At 41.3% G+C, this 16,114-nt stretch overlaps 1 protein-coding gene across 2 annotated transcripts in view; it reads left to right on the top strand.

Annotated features, from left to right (window-relative positions):
* TBC1D2 (TBC1 domain family member 2) overlaps positions 1-16,114 on the top strand; it is a 158,678-nt gene that overhangs the window by 131,158 nt on the left and 11,406 nt on the right. For both annotated transcript variants that reach the window (XM_069741882.1, XM_069741890.1), the window contains exons 11-12: positions 979-1,099; positions 6,151-6,336. In XM_069741882.1, coding sequence (XP_069597983.1) covers positions 979-1,099; positions 6,151-6,336 — 307 coding nt within the window. The remainder of the gene's footprint in view (positions 1-978; positions 1,100-6,150; positions 6,337-16,114) is intronic.

The raw sequence follows: 16,114 nt of genomic DNA on the forward strand, positions 1-16,114 counted from the left end.
ATTTTTTACATTCCCCTACACTCCCTGTCTTTAGATATTAAACTCCTTTGCTTAAAAAACTTGTAGTTGTTGAAAATTAAAAAACTTTTAAGGTTACAATATCACAGTAGTTTTCTCTTTTGTACTAGTTTCAGATTTTTGCTCTTGGAACTAAACTAATAAAGGTGATAATACCTAGTAATAGCTAATTAAAATAATAAAGGTAATACTGATATACATCTATCCCTGAATTGAGTTGATTTATAGATGTACACTTTTGCAACCATTTTTTTTGGCTGCAATATATTTAACCAGTTTGTGACCAGGTTCCCCCACTTCTGACCAGGCACATTTTTGAGTTTCATAATACAGCTTTACAAAATGTTCTTGTTTGGATATTCAAATCATATTCAAAGAATTTTACCTTTTTCTTTTACCTCTTTTATCTCTTTACTTCTGTGTAAATAATGCATATATATTATTTTTCTCGTTATCCATTTTATCTATTCCTATTATTTATTTCTATTACATATTTCTATCTAATATCTATTTTTCTCTTTACCTCTATGTAAATAATGCATACGGTATATATTATTTTTCACATTGTTTACTGTTTTTTTACGTCTGCAGCAGACCATTGAAAACATATTAAATTGCGCTACCCTTTCGTAGAAATTATTTTTATATATTGGACATGATTGTTTTGATGGGGCATATCTATTCAAACTGACAGTATCTTTTTTTTTTTTTTTAAGTTTTGATTTATTTTTTCTTACTTTTTTGTTTTTCATTCATTTTGCATTTCTGCAGAACTATGAGTCTCTGTAGTTAGACTATAAACAAAGCCCTATATTTTTGCAGTGCAACTGTATTCTCAGGAAAAAAAATGTTGCAGGTTGCTCTTTAAAATGTGTTTTCATTCTTCATTACACTAGAACTGAACAAATTAATATAATAATCACTGTCCTTGTTAAACCTATAGTTTCTATTTTCATGTAGGTTAGCCGCCTTGGCACTATTAGTCCTGGAAGATGAGGAGAGTGCATTTTATTGTTTAGTTGATATTGTCGAGAATATAATGCCAGCGGAATACTACAGCAATAATCTTGCAGGATCACAGGTAAGCATTTAAGAATATGATATTTTAGCTTTTGAGATTATTTGATATTTTAAAATTTGAAATATCCATTTAAAATGGCATCTGTCAGCACAAAATGACTGTTCAAACCAAGCACAGCCATTTGCTGCATCCTTTGCGTTGTCAATCAGTTCAAAGCACTTTCCCACCTATTTTTTTTTTATCTGTCTTCACTCTCCTCTGGCTTCTATATAGACAGAATTAAAAATGAATGAAGATTAGGTAGAGATGGGCACAAAGCGAATAGATGGTCAAAATTATGCTGTCCAGGGCACCACTTCAAGGCAGACTTGGTGCCTCTCCCCACATTATTGCCAAATCAATGAATTAGAGATATCCAAGGCATGAGATGTTCTTCTTAAAAAAGTATTCTTTATTTTGTCACAGCATATACAGGATAAAAAACTGACATATCAGCCACATAGGGTCTTTTTCAAGCCATGTACAAAAGGAACACACATCAATGCAAAGATACACAGTGCTATTTCTAATGAGAGTCATAGACCACTCCTTGGTCCCACTTGCATTTTCATAGCAACAGTAAACAAAGGTGAAAAGAGGTAAAAGTAAAATTAAAAAAACACTAATCTAAAAAATCCATAATCATTGGTAGGCTAATAGTTTACTAGTACTAGTCATACTGATAGATCATGTCCCAGATGTTACAAAACATAGTCATGTAATCCATGTAGACAATGAATCATTACCATAAATCACACCTCCATACCTCCTTTTGGTCATTCACATTAATGTTATCTTGTGCATATTTAATTGCCAAAAGCAAAATGGCCAATGATAGGCCATATTCTTACCCCTGTCTAAGGTAATGGGAGGCACAATTCGACACCACCTGCCTAGGCTAATTTAAAATCAAAAGATTTCTTTTCCCTCAAGTTTTGTGGTTTTATCTTTCCTTGTTCTTCCTTTTTCTTTTCTATATCTAGGGTTCTTATTTTTTTTTTGTGCTGTACATTCTTTTTCTTCCTTTTTCCCCTTTTTCTTTACCCTAGTCTCTCCTCTTTTATCTCTGAATCTCCTCTTCCTTTCTCCCATTTTTCTCCTTTTTCCTTTTATCTTTTTTCTCATTTCCTTTTTGTCTCATTACTATTCTTACTCATTGTCTTCTTTGTATCTTCCTTTTTCTCCTTTCTTTTATTATCCTTGTTTTTCCAATCTCCCAACCTTGTCCAGATGAAAGAGAATAGTATGGCAAGCTATATAGCGAACATTGGAATATTTCCCATCCCATCCCACCTCCTCCCCAACCTCACCGCCACTCTTATCTCATCCCTAACCCACCTCTTCAACCTATCACTAACTTCTGGCACCTTCCCTTCTGCTTTCAAACATGCCACAATCACGCCTATCCTTAAAAAGCCATCCTTTGATCCAACTGCTATGTCCAGCTATCGCCCAATATCGCTGCTCCCATTCGCTTCCAAACTCCTGGAGCAGCACTTCCACACTGAACTTTCCTCCCACCTCTCACCTAACTTGCTCTTTGACAATTTACAATTTGGTATCTGCCCCCATCACTCAACTGAGACAGCCCTGACCAAAATTACTAACGACTTACTTACAGCCAAAGTTAACGGACAATACTCTATACTCCTCCTTCTAGACCTGTCCTCTGCTTTCAACACAGTTGACCACTGCCTCCTACTACAGATCCTCTCCTCCTTTTGGCATCAAAGACCTAGCCATATCCTGGATCTCCTCATACCTTTCCAACCGAACATTCAGCGTCTCCCACACTGCCTCCTCATCCCGCCCTCTCTCTGTTGGAGTCCCCCAAGGCTCTGTTCTAGGACCCTTACTCTTCTCAATCTATACACTTGGCCTGGGACAACCCGTAAAGTTCCATGGATTCCAGTACCACCTTTATGCTGATGACACTCAGATCTACCTCTCTGGCCCAGACGTCACCTCTCTGCTGTCCAGAATCCTGGAGTGTCTATCAGCCATATCCTCCTTCTTCTACTCTTGCTTCCTCAAACTCAATGTGGACAAATCTGAACTCATCATCTTTCCTCCATCTCATAGATCTTCCTTACCTGAACAATCTATCGCAATTAACGACATCATGGCTTTCCCCTGTACTGGAAGTCCGCTGCCTTGGAGTAACCCTTGACTTTGCCCTGTCCTTCAAACCGCACATCCAAGCTCTTTCCACCTCCTGTCGCCTCCAGCTCAAAAATATCTCCAGAATCCGTCCTTTCCTCAACCGTCGATCTACTAAAATGCTTGTGCAACTACTGCAACATTCTTTTCTGTGGTCTCCCTGCTAACACCCTTGCACCTCTCCAATCCATCTTTGACTCTGCTGCCTGGCTAATTTATCTCTCTCCTCGCTACTCCTCCACTTCCCCCCGCTGCATATCACTTCACTGGCTCCCATTCCCTTAGCGTATCCAGTTCAAATTACTAATACTGACATTCAAAGCCATCCATAACCTGGGTCCTCCATATATCTCTGAACTAATCTCCCGATATCTTCCCTCATGCAATCTCCGGTCCTCCCAAGACCTCCTTCTCTCCTCCACACTTATTCGCTCCTCACCCAACCGATTTTAAGACTTCTCCCGAATATCCCCCATCCTCTGGAATTCTTTGCCTCAACACGTCCAACTATTAACCACATTCGGATCCTTCAGACAGAACCTGAAAACCCACCTCTTCAGGAAAGCTTACAGTCTGCAATGACCCCGCTGCCACCTCACCACTACCGGAGCTACCGTCTCACCAACACCAGAGCTCCACTCTCGACCTACTGTCTCCTTCCCCACCATCTTGTAGAATGTAATCCCGCAAGGGCAGGGTCCTCGTCACTCTGTATCAGTCTGTAATTGTTAGTTTGCTTACTGTAAGTGATAACTGTAAATTGTATGTAACCCTTTCTCATGTACAGCACCACGGAATCAATAGTGCTATATAAATAATAATAATAATTTCCCAAGACTAACCACCATTCATAAAGTTGCAATTTATGGCGATAATCTCAAGAATGAATGCATTCAGTGATGAATCTGGTGTCTATGCGATGACATGGACCGTGTGACTTTTAATGGTCATGTGTTTGAGCCATCGTGCTGTGAAGCACTCGAGTGTGCCCCTGTGATGACATGGAAGGCGTCAACTAGGTGATCGCGTGACCACGTTGTCACAGTGGGACACAACTGGAGGTGTGTCTTCAGTGGGACATTGGTCATATGGCCATGGTCACCTGTCTGGGTCACTGATAACATTACTCAGAGTCGCCGACATGTGCCACAATAACACTGCTTCTCCATTTCCTGGATAGTTTTTTGCAATTTTAAATTAGCCGTGATAGATGGTGTCCTATTGCGCCTCCCTTTACCTTACATAGGGGTAAGACTATGGCCATGCATTGGCCTTTTTGCTATTAGCTATGAATATGCACAAGCTAACTCAATGTGAATGGCCAAAAGGTGGTATGGAGGTGTGATTTATTTAAATAATTATGGTAATGATCCATAGTTTACTTGGATTATATGACTGTGTAACTTCTATAATATGATCTGTTAGTATGATTAGAACTATTGAACTATTATCCTACCAATTATTACGTATATTTTTTTAGACTAGTGTTTTTTTTATTTTATTTTGCCCTCTTTTCACATTTTGTTTAGTGTTCCTATGACAGCGGAGGTTGAACTAATTAATGAGAAGAGCAAGGAGGAGTGGTCCATGATTGTGTCATTAGAAATAGCACAGTGTATCTTTGTTTTGATACAGTGGGTACGGAAAGTATTCAGACCTCTTTAATTTTTTCACTCTTTGTTCCATGCAGCTATTTGGTAAATTCAAAAAAGTTCATCTTTTTTTCTCATTAATGTACACTCTGCACCCCATCTTGACAGAAAAAAACATGTCCAGTTTGGCTGGACAGCCAGATCTAGGAGGACTTTCTGGTGGCCCCCAACTTCTTCCATTTAAGGATTATGGAGGCCACTGTGCTCTTTGGAACTTTGAGTACTGCAGAAATTCTGTTGTAACCTTGGCCAGGTCTGTGCCTTGCCACAATTCTGTCTCTGAGCTCCTTGGCCAGTTCCTTTGATCTCATAATTCTCCTTTGGTCTGACATGCACTGTGAGCTGTGAGGTCTTATATAGACAGATGTGTGCCTTTCCAAATCAAATCCTATCAGTTTAAGTAAACACAGCTGGACTCCAATGAATGAGTAGAACCATCTCAAGGAGGATCACAAGGAAATGGACAGCATGTGACTTAAATATGAGTGTCTGAGTAAAGGGTCTGAATACTTATGACCATGTGATATTTCAATTTTTCTTTATTAAATTTGCAAAAATTACTATATTTCTGTTTTTTTTTCAGTCAAGATGGGGTGCAGCATGTACATTAATAAGAAAAAATGAACTTTGTTCATTGCAGCCATTTGGTAAATTAAAAAAAGAGAGAAAAATTTAAAGGGGTCTGAATACTTTCCATACCCACTGAACATGTTCATGTTCCTTTTTTAGTATATGGATTGAAAAAGACCCTATATTGCCAAAATGTCACCTTTTTATCCTGTATATGCTGTAACAAAATAAAGATTACTTTTCAAGAAGAACATCTGGTGCCTTGGATGTTTCAAATATTAAACAAGTAGATAGGAAATGAATACTGAACTGCTGTGATGCCAAGTGGCTGTTTGGTTTGAACATTTTGGGCATAGAGATTCACTTTAGCAGAGAGGCAAAGTGTTTCCTGCCTATCCTCGTACACCAGATTTTAGCTGTAAAAAATGCTAAAAACGTCTGCATGACTGCATCGGGGTCCAAGAGGTAAGGGGGCCCATTTCTATCTCCAAAGCAGGTTCAGTTTTGCATTTTTAGGAGCTCTTGGACTGCAAACAGCACATATATTGTTCTTGCACAGGGCCCTTTTCTGTCTGTCTGCCAGTGAGGGGATGGTATGTTTTTAAAGTTTACTATTTTATTCATTCATAATTTGCTGCAAAGAAATATCTGCTAATTAAAGTGATGTAAAAACTTTTATTATTTTTCTAGGTAGATCAAAGAGTATTCAGAGATTTTTTGTCCGAAAAACTGCCCCGTTTGACTGCTCACTTTGTACAATACAAAATTGATCTGTCTCTCATCACTTTCAACTGGTTCCTTGTGGTTTTTGTTGACAGCCTAGTTAGTGATATTCTCCTAAGAGTATGGGATGCGTTTTTATATGAAGGGACAAAGGTAGGTACTGTATACATTTCATTTGTGAAATTTCCACACAAGCATAACAATGTAAATGTAGATAAAAGCATCTGCAAAACAGGCCTTATGGTATACAGTGCTTCGTTCCAACCAGAAGTGATCCATGTTAGTGAGTCCAATTATTTTTCCAAAGGTTGTGCAACCAAATATTAAATTAACGGTGCCAACAATTTTGTCAGGACCATTTTGTTTTTGTGAAATTATTTCCAATTGGCCTTTTTACCTTCAATTTGTTCCCAAAATGGCTGCTCGCTTTGACTGGCCCATATTGCTGCTGTAGGTCTGTTGGAGTGACCACTTTTATAGCTTGTTGTGCCTAGGAGTTATGGAGTTGCTCCAGTCACTTTGTCAAGTTTTGCCCTAAGTACATTGTCCACTGATAACCCCTTATGGCACAGCAATTCTGCGACACATTACTTTCATCTGTCACACTGTGCACACTGATGCAGGTACCACCAGCAGAAAGATGGCAGCCATTATATTTTCATTCCTATGAAAACAGGAAAACTATGAGTGACATCATGTGACAATACCGTGAGTACATCAAGAACCCTGAGGAAGCGGGATTCATTTGACGCGAAACGCGCGTTGGGGTAGCACCTCGGACCGGGACAGGACCTGTTACGATTATCATGGGTAATTAATCCTTATCCAGCACTTGCATTTGTACGCTATTTGATGACAGCTATGTAGGCAATAGTACCGGTATTAAACATTTGAATTAGCTATAATTTGCCACAATCTGTCTTCATTTTGGTATATTTGATTATGGCATGTTAATTGCACTTATGTGCATTGCATTACATTTTATATACCTTCAGTATCCTGTTCCGTGATCTTGGGTTCTTGATGTACTCACGGTATTGTCACATGATGTCACTTATATGGTACATGATCTTATTTGTCTTTTGATTACATTTTCTAATAAAATCATTCTAAATTACCTTTTGGCCTATTTTGACTCATAGTTCTCCTGTTTTCATATGATTATTATTTGAGTCGCCTTTTTATTATTTTTTGGTTGTTTCTTATAACTGATGTTCGGTTGGTATATTTTCATTCCTGTTGTCAGCACCTATGTCACTGCTTTGTACCTCAGGCCTCCGGTTCTATCAAAATATGGAGCTCAGTATGCACAGACAATGAGAGGCAAAGCGCAACCCAACATGCACAACACGATTGGAACGCCCGCCAGGGCCGTGGGGTACTCTGTACCGGGTCCGGTACTTAAAGGGATGTGTCACGGTGGCGGTGACCCGATCCATGGTCCTATGCGCCCATGTAAAAGGGAAAGACTTTAAAGGGGTAGTTGAATAAGAATGTTCAAACATATACTAAGAAAGAACAGATAAGCCTTACAAATGGGAGTCACCACCAGACAAATATGAAAACACAGCTTTATTGATAACAAGAATATAACAAAAGGCAAAACACACTAAAAACATTAAAAACAAGGGGGTATGCAATAGCCCCATATGTACTCAAGCCCAGAATAAGGCAAAAAAGCCCACACAGACCTGAACCGGGTAAGAAGCACGTATCTAAGGGATAAATAAGCCTAATAGATAAATTACTAAATGAGGGAAAGCAATCTCAGCAGACCCCAAGTATATACACCGTAAGTACACGTTATGAAAACCTGGGGATGGAATAACATGGCCAGCTACACACCATATAAACAATGTAGCCCAATAGCCACTGATAGAGATGGTGCTCAAGCAAGCAAAGAGCCGGTCATAAAGATATATGAATGCTGGGACCGCAAATAAGCACAAGTACGTAGTCAGTTACCCTCCTATAGTCAGACCGTGCGCCCATAATAGGATAAGAGCATAGAGTGCCAAGATGACAACACTCTAGATGCGCCGGTCATAGACAGGGCAAATAGGTAATGCATACCCAGTGCAGAGTAAGTGTGGGCTGCAGGCACCCAACGCGTGTCGCCACGCTCTAAGCCAAGCGGGCGAGCCCGCACTATTGTATGTACTGTTTACTTTGTTTCACTTTGTAAAGGGCTGTTTTTACAGTTGTGCTCAAAAGTTTACATACCCAGGCAGAATTTTTGCATTCTTGGCCTTTTTTTCAGAAAATATGAATGATAACATCAAAACTTTTTCTCTACTCATGGTTAGTGGTTGGGTGAAGCCATTTATTGTCAAACTACTGTGTTTTCTCTTTTAAAATCATAATGACAACCCAAAACATCCAAATGACCCTGAGCAAAAGTTCACATGCCCCATTTCGTAATACCGTGTATTGCGCCCTCTAACATCAATGACTGCTTGAAGTATTTTGTGGTAGTTGTGGATGAGCTTCTTTATTTTCTCAGATGGTAAAGCTGCCCACTCTTCTTGGCAAAAAGCCTCCAGTTCCTGTAAATTCCTGGGCTGTCTAGCATGAACTGCGTGCTTGAGATCTCTCCAGAGTGGCTCAATGATATTGAGGTCAGGAGACTGAGATGGCCACTCCATAACCTTCACTTTGTTCTGCTGTAGCCAATGACAGGTTGACTTGGCCTTGTGTTTTGGATCATTGTCATGTTGGAACGTCCAAGCACGTCCCATGCTCAGCTTCAGGATGATGAGTCCAAATTTGCCTCCAGTATTTAACGTGCTGCATTCAACTTTCCTTCAACTTTGATCAAGGTTCCTGTGCCTTTGTAGCCCACACATCCCCAGAACATCAGCAATCCACCTCCGTGCTTTACAGTAGGAATGGTGTTCCTTTTATCATAGGCCTTGCTGACCTCTCTCCAAATGTAACATTTATGGTTGTGGCCAAAAAGTTTAATTTTGATCTTATCACTTCAAATTACCTTGTTTCAGAAGTTTTGAGGCTTGTCTCTGTGCTGTTTTGCGTATTGTAGGCTAGATACTTTGTGGCATTTTCGCAGTAATGGCTTTCTTCTGGCGACTCGATCATGCAGCCCATTTTTCTTCAAGTGCCTCCTTATTGTATTTCTTGAAACAGCCACACCACTAGTTTTCAGAGTCCTGTATTTCTGCTGATGTTGTTTGTGGGCTTTTCTTTGAATTCTGAACAATGGAACAGGTGCGACTGCTACGCAAGTACTGCATGTCTTAGATTAAGGGGGCTAAAAGCCAGAGAGCAATGTCAGATAGCATGGAGGACCTTATTAAACACCTGCTACAAGCACAGCACCAGCTGCAGCAGTAACGACAGTTGGCACAAAGGGAGAAAAATGAGCTGTGTATGCACCAGCTACAACAGCAGCAGCACCAGCAACATCTCCAACAGCAGCAGCAGCACCAGCAACCGCTCCAACAGTAGCAGCAACAAAACCAGCACTGATAGCAGCAGATTGAATTATTCACAAAGTCGTTTCATAGGATGGCTGCAGCTTCAACTCCAAGGTCAGCTAATGATTTCTCTGTCCAGAAGGCGGTGAGGAGAGCCTTGCAGAAAATTACCCCGGGTGACAACATCGAGGCCTTCTTAATCATTTTTCAGTCACCGATAGGAAGAAACTCCCGTCAGAGCAGTGAGCCGAAGTCCTGTCGCCATACTTACCAGGAGAGCCACAAAAGGCCTGCTATAATTTATCCTTACAGGACACAAAAGAATATGCAAAATTGAAAATGAAAATATGGGCAGGTTTGGGAGTGATAAAGACTGTCAGAGCATAACAGGTACACTGCTGGACGTATCACTGTGACAAGCCCTCTTGCTCCCAAATGTTTGATCTGCTGAACCTCGTCCAATAGTGGTTGCAGTCGCAGTCCTCTACCCCAGCGCAGATGGTGGAGCAAGTTGTAATGGTCTGATTCGTACACTCCCTTCTGAGGCTGATGCAGTTGCCCAGGGAGATCCCCGAAATGCTGATGACTTGGTTGGACTGATCAAAAAGTATGAGGGTTTCTTGGCTAGGCAAACCACTCCATACTGGGGGTTCCATCAAGGGGCGGATGCTAAAAAGAGGGGGAGGCGTCTAAAATCCAACGGGTTTGCTGAAATCATGCCGAAAGTCCCATCAGGGGATGTAATTTGCTGGAAATGTCATGGCCCAGGCCATATAGCCACCCGTTGTCCCCTGATTACCAAGCAAATAGACTGTAGCATGGGATGCCGTTATTGTGCAACTCATATTCGGCCTGCAGGGCGGACTGTCCACCAGGCGTGGGCCTCAAACTTGCCCCATAAAAGTGAATGGTCTGCAAATTACTGGACTACTAGTTTTGGTGTTCCTCTTGAGAGCCATAAGTTTTGGGTCCTCCTAACAGTTACATTATTGAACACTTCTTTTAGAGTTAAGTCTCTGTTATAAACTGCATATCGTTGGAGCCAAGAGCTGACACCAGATTTCCTTATTTTATGATAAGTAGGGACTTATTCTACTGGGTCACTAAGGTCAGAGAGGAAACAGTGGAATAATTGTTGGTACCAGGACCCTGTAGATGGAGGGTATTGAACATGGCCCATTCACATGTCTTGGGTGGCCATCTGGGTGTCAACAAAACCCAATAACGGGTCACACAGAGATTCTATTGGCCCAGATGTCACCGAGAAATTCTAAGATATTGCAAGTCCTGTCCCACCTGCCAGATAACCGTTCCTATCTCTTACATCTGAAATGCCAAATTGTGCCGCTACCCATCAGAGGTGCCATTTAAGCGAAATGCCATGGACCTAGTCATTGCCCTTGTTCAGTCTGCTTGTGGGCATCGATATATTGGTTGTCCTCAACTATTCTGTGTGGTACCCAGAAGCGGTTCCCTTAAGAAATGCCTCAGCCTGTGAGTTGGTCCACATCTTTGCCCAGACAGGACTGACAGAGATCCTGACCGACCAAGGAACACCCGTTATGAGTAAGGTGATGAGGGTACGGTGTAAGGCCTTGCAAATTAAACAACTGAAGATGTGAGTTTTACCATCTCCAGTGCGAACTGATCCTCAAGGAATTGAAGCGTATGCTAAATGTCAGAGTCATTGTGGAATCTAAGAATGCGTGGTCTAGCCCAATTAGCAAATCCTCATGTCACAAGAGGCCAAGGAGAAGACTGCTTTCTTCATGCCCAGTTGGTGCTTCCAATACGTCCGGATGCTGCTCGGACTGCAGGGTGCTCCGGACACCTTTCAGAGGGCTATGGACTGGTTCCTCATACTCCATTAGAATTACTCTGCAGCATACCTAGACAATATCATAATCTTCAGCCTGGATTGGGGAAGTCATCTGGGAAAGGTGCAGGTAGTGTTTGCTTCCAGGAAGGCAGGATACTGTATAAAAAAGCAAAAAAATGTGCAATGTGGAAAGAGGAGGCTAAATACCTTGGATATGTAGTAGGTAAAGGGAAAATCAAACCCCAGATCAATAAAGTGGATTCAATTCTGAACTGGCCAAGACCAATCTAAAAAAAAAGGCAAGATAGGGCCTGTCTGGGAATCATGGGGTACTACAGGAGGTTCATTCCAAACTTTGGAATGGTGGCTGAACCCCTCACCGACCGCCTTAACGGTCAAAGTCCATTATGGCCAAATGGACGTCTGAGGGGGAGACGGCCTTTCAGGAATTGAAAGTAGCTCTGTGTAAGCAGTCCGTCCTGTTAGCCACCAACTTTAAGATGGAATTTGTACTTCAAACGGACACCTCAGAAGTCGGATTAGGAGTGGTCATTTCTCAGGAGATACACAGAGAGGAGCATAGGAAACTCTCGGCATGTGAGAAAAATTATTCCAAAAAGGAATTCTTGGCCATAAAGTGGGCGGTGGACACAAATTCACGTCAAGCCATGCCCCACTCATGTGCATGAGGGACAGAAAGGGTAAAAATGTTGGTTACCCGATGGTCTCTAGCCCTGCAAGATTTCTACTTTTATGTGGAACATAGAGCCAGGAAGATACATGGTAATGCCGATGCTCTCTTGAAAATCCCATATCTCGTGGTAGAAGGTACCAAGTACCACAACTTTAGGCAGAGGGGGGAGGTATGCAAGGTGGCTGCTGGACACAAGATATGTATCGTAAAAATGCATGTCCTCTGTGACGTAAACCTGGAGTAATGTTCTAGTATAGATAGTACTAAGAGGGGTTAATTGGCCATGTTAGGGCCAGGTCTTATTGTGAGCAGCTGAAGAGTTATGGCTGGACGACTGCTCACCATATCTCACCCCCCTGGGTGTGGTTCACATTGTAAAATGGGACCCATTTATCTGACACATGGTTCTGTGTATGGAGGTGTGTAGAACTCCTGGATAGCGTGTCTTTGCAAAAGGACTTAGAAGCTGGACAAGTCAAGCGGACAAATCTGCACTATTGAACAGACTTTTTACATTGTTTCACTTTATGCCAGACAAGGGCTGTATTTGCTTTCCTGTGATGTGGTTATTGAGAACTGAAATAAGCCATACTGACTTTTAAATAAAATGGTTCCTGTGATACCTCATATCGCTCCCAAGTGAATAGCATATTATATATATATATATACATATATATATACATATATATATATATATATATATATATATATACTAGCTGTACTACCCAGCTTCACCCGGGTTAATAACTGCTGTTAGCAAAATAGAATGTATTCACAAAAATGTATTCTGCACACAAGAACCACAAAACAAATAGATGGAAACATAATTATTAAAAGGCAAAAACTAAGCTAATAGAAGCATTTCACAAATATATATTTGAACACCAGAGATATTCCACACAGATTTAACGATTTAACTAAATTGGCCAAGTGATGTGAAGTAATCTTCTACTACTTATTCGAGAGCCTTTTGATAAACGACATTCTTCGTTTTTTCTTCAGGGGCAAAGACGAACAGATTTTTGGTTGTTCCAACTCTTGAACAGGCCACATCAAGTTGACCATGAGAAAAACATGGAGATTCTAAATCGATTCCAACTACTTTCAAGGGCTGTCCCTGAGCCTTGTTGATGGACATAGCAAATGCCAGTCGAACAGGAAACTGGAGGCGTTTAAAATTAAAGGGCAAATAGATGGAATGAGGGGAATTGTTGGAATGAAAACATCTTCTGTGGCACATCTGTCAAAATGGTTGCCTCAATTACATGTGGAAACAGGTTCTTAATCAAGAGTCTTGTTCCATTACACAGCTTTGGTGGATCCAAATTTCTCAATAGCAGAATAGGTGTTCCAGGTTTTAGAAAGAGGTTGTGAGGAGGAAGTCCTTGTGGCTCCAACGAATTGAGGAACTTGGTTGGATAAAATAATGCTTGAGCAGGGTCTATTACTGTATCCACTGACTTGTAGGTTGTGCACACAACTGGAAGGAGATTTAGAATTTGAAGATTGATCTTGTTGACGCTGTCATTTTTGGGAGCTAGAATAGCCCTTTCACACGGCCAGCCAGAATTTTTGAAGTGGAGTTGAATGTTTGGAAAAACCTTTGCTTTCAACTCCTCAATGGAAGTCACAATGCAACAAAAGTTGCTTGGGAAGGTGATCTGTCCAGTGGTTGAGTTTACTGGTGCCTTGTCATCTCCAATAGTCAACAGCTGGCTCGAAAACAGTCCAGCAGAAACATCACCTGTCATGTAGACCCTCATGTTTGTGTTCAGTGACATTTTCTTTACTTTTCTCCAAAGGTACGATGCTTTGAGACAGGCATTGAGTTTGTCTGCAGGGGTTGATCTTGGAATAACAGGTAGTGTTTGGTGGAAGTCACCTGCCAAAACAACTACCACCCCTCCCATGATATATTTGTTGCTACGCAGGTCTTGCAGCAGTTTGTCCACTGCTCCCAGAACCCTTTTGTGTGACATGGTGCATTCATCCCAAATGATGGCACTGCATTTTTTAAGCAATTTGGCCAGTCCTGATCCCTTGGCAATATTACACACGGGGCTGTCACTATGGGACAGGTTAAGTGGTAGTTTGAATGTCGAATGTGCTGTCCTGCCACCTTTTAAAAGCATAGCTGCAATTCCAGAAGATGCCACTGCAAGTGCAATCTTTTTTTGTTGTCGAAATTTTTCCAAGAGCAAGTTGATTACAAATGTCTTTCCTGTTCCACCTGGAGCATCAAGGAAGACAATCACAACTTTGTTGGTTTCACTGAAACTTAAAATGTAGTTATAGGCGTCCCTTTGATCTGGTACCAATATTGGCTCATTCTGAGAAACAAATGCTGTCAGTTCATCAATATTGTAGTTTTTCTATGAAAATCTCCCTACACATTTGGATGCCTTCAGGGTTTCTTATTGGAGTTGGCAAACCAAGCAACTGTAAGGCTTTTCCTGTCATTGCTATGCACTGATCTTCAAGGAGCATTAAAGTTTCATTGAATATTTCCTCAGTGAAGTTGATGAGTTGCTGAGGATTTTCCCTTCTAATCTGCATGAGGATGTCCTCACTGAGATCAGTTTTGTACTTTGTCCAAATCTCAAGAGGATTTGAAATGCTGCAGGTTGTTAGAATAATAGCAAAGAGGTGTCTTAGTCGCTTTGGGGTTTGTGTGGCTGCTGCTTCACTGAGGGTCATGTCCCAATGTCCATCATTTTCCAAAAGTCCTTTTCTTTGGCAAGCTTCCCTGAATGTTTCACACACATGGCCTCCGACGGTCTTCAGGTCAGAAAATGATGTAGGGCCTTTGACAACATGAAGTAACATGCACAGGTAGAAGCACTCTGCATTTGACGGATGAACAGTGTAGATGCGATCAAGAGTATCAGTTGCTTTCATCCCTGGATAGCCTTCAATATCAAGCCCCCGTTTCCTCCGTTCCAGTGTTTTTCTGGAGGCATTCCAAGTGTAGTACTTTGGTAAATCACAGTAGAGAATTGTTTTTGCAAAAGGGTCTTGTTGACACAGCTCAGAAAATGCCAAGAGGGTGGTCTTAGGTGGTGTTAGGAACTGCTGCTGCAAGTTTGCTGGGTTAAAGTAAATTCTCTGTCGATTTTTCAAGTGCACACTCAGATGCACAACTGGTGGGTAGCGCTCATGAATGGAGAATCCTAGTATTCTCCAAACAGCTTCATTGCTGCTAATGTACCTGCCCATCTGGAATGCCTCCACTTCATCAATAATAGGTAAATTATTCTGGAGTTTAAAAACTGCTTGATCACTTCCTTTGTGGAGATATTTGCAGATATACTTGATTGATTTCACAGAGTAGAAAGATTCGACATTTATGTGGGCCTGGAAGATTTTTGAGAGCAAAGGGTTGTAAGGCACTACCCACGTGTTGTCAATTTCTATCTCTTGGAGTGAGGATCCAACACGCATTTTGAGCTGTGCTGTGAAACCACCATCCCCTGGCTTTCTTCTTCGGTAGACTGGATATCCATCTTGTCCTGTTTGGGTTTCTTGGACCAGGGATCATGGGTAATGCTTTGAACACCTGCCATCAATCATACAGGGAGAATGTTTGGTAAGACTCCCACACGGACCATTGATCATGTTTTTTGTGATGGTGTCAAACCGCAATGGGTCAATCTGAAGGTCTGGGAATTCGGCACTGATGATATTGTAAATTTCGGTAGGCTGTATTTTTTGCTTCAGCCAGATCAAGACGTGGGCATGAGTAAGGCCTCTTTTTTTGCCATTCAACTGAATACATCCAGCACTGCGTCTCACCATAAATATGTGATTTTGTGATGAGATTAGTCATTTTTGAAAGTTTCTGTTTGAAAACCCGAATAATGTCATGGCGATTCAATGTTTTTTGGCCCGGCAACAGGTGCCCTCCAATTTCCTCCCAGGCAGGATTGCAAGTAAAGGTGATGAAAAGATCTGGACGGCCATACTTTCTCACATAAGTCATTGCAT

Source organism: Ranitomeya imitator, chromosome 1, assembly GCF_032444005.1.
Source record: "Ranitomeya imitator isolate aRanImi1 chromosome 1, aRanImi1.pri, whole genome shotgun sequence".
Lineage (NCBI taxonomy): Eukaryota > Metazoa > Chordata > Amphibia > Anura > Dendrobatidae > Ranitomeya > Ranitomeya imitator.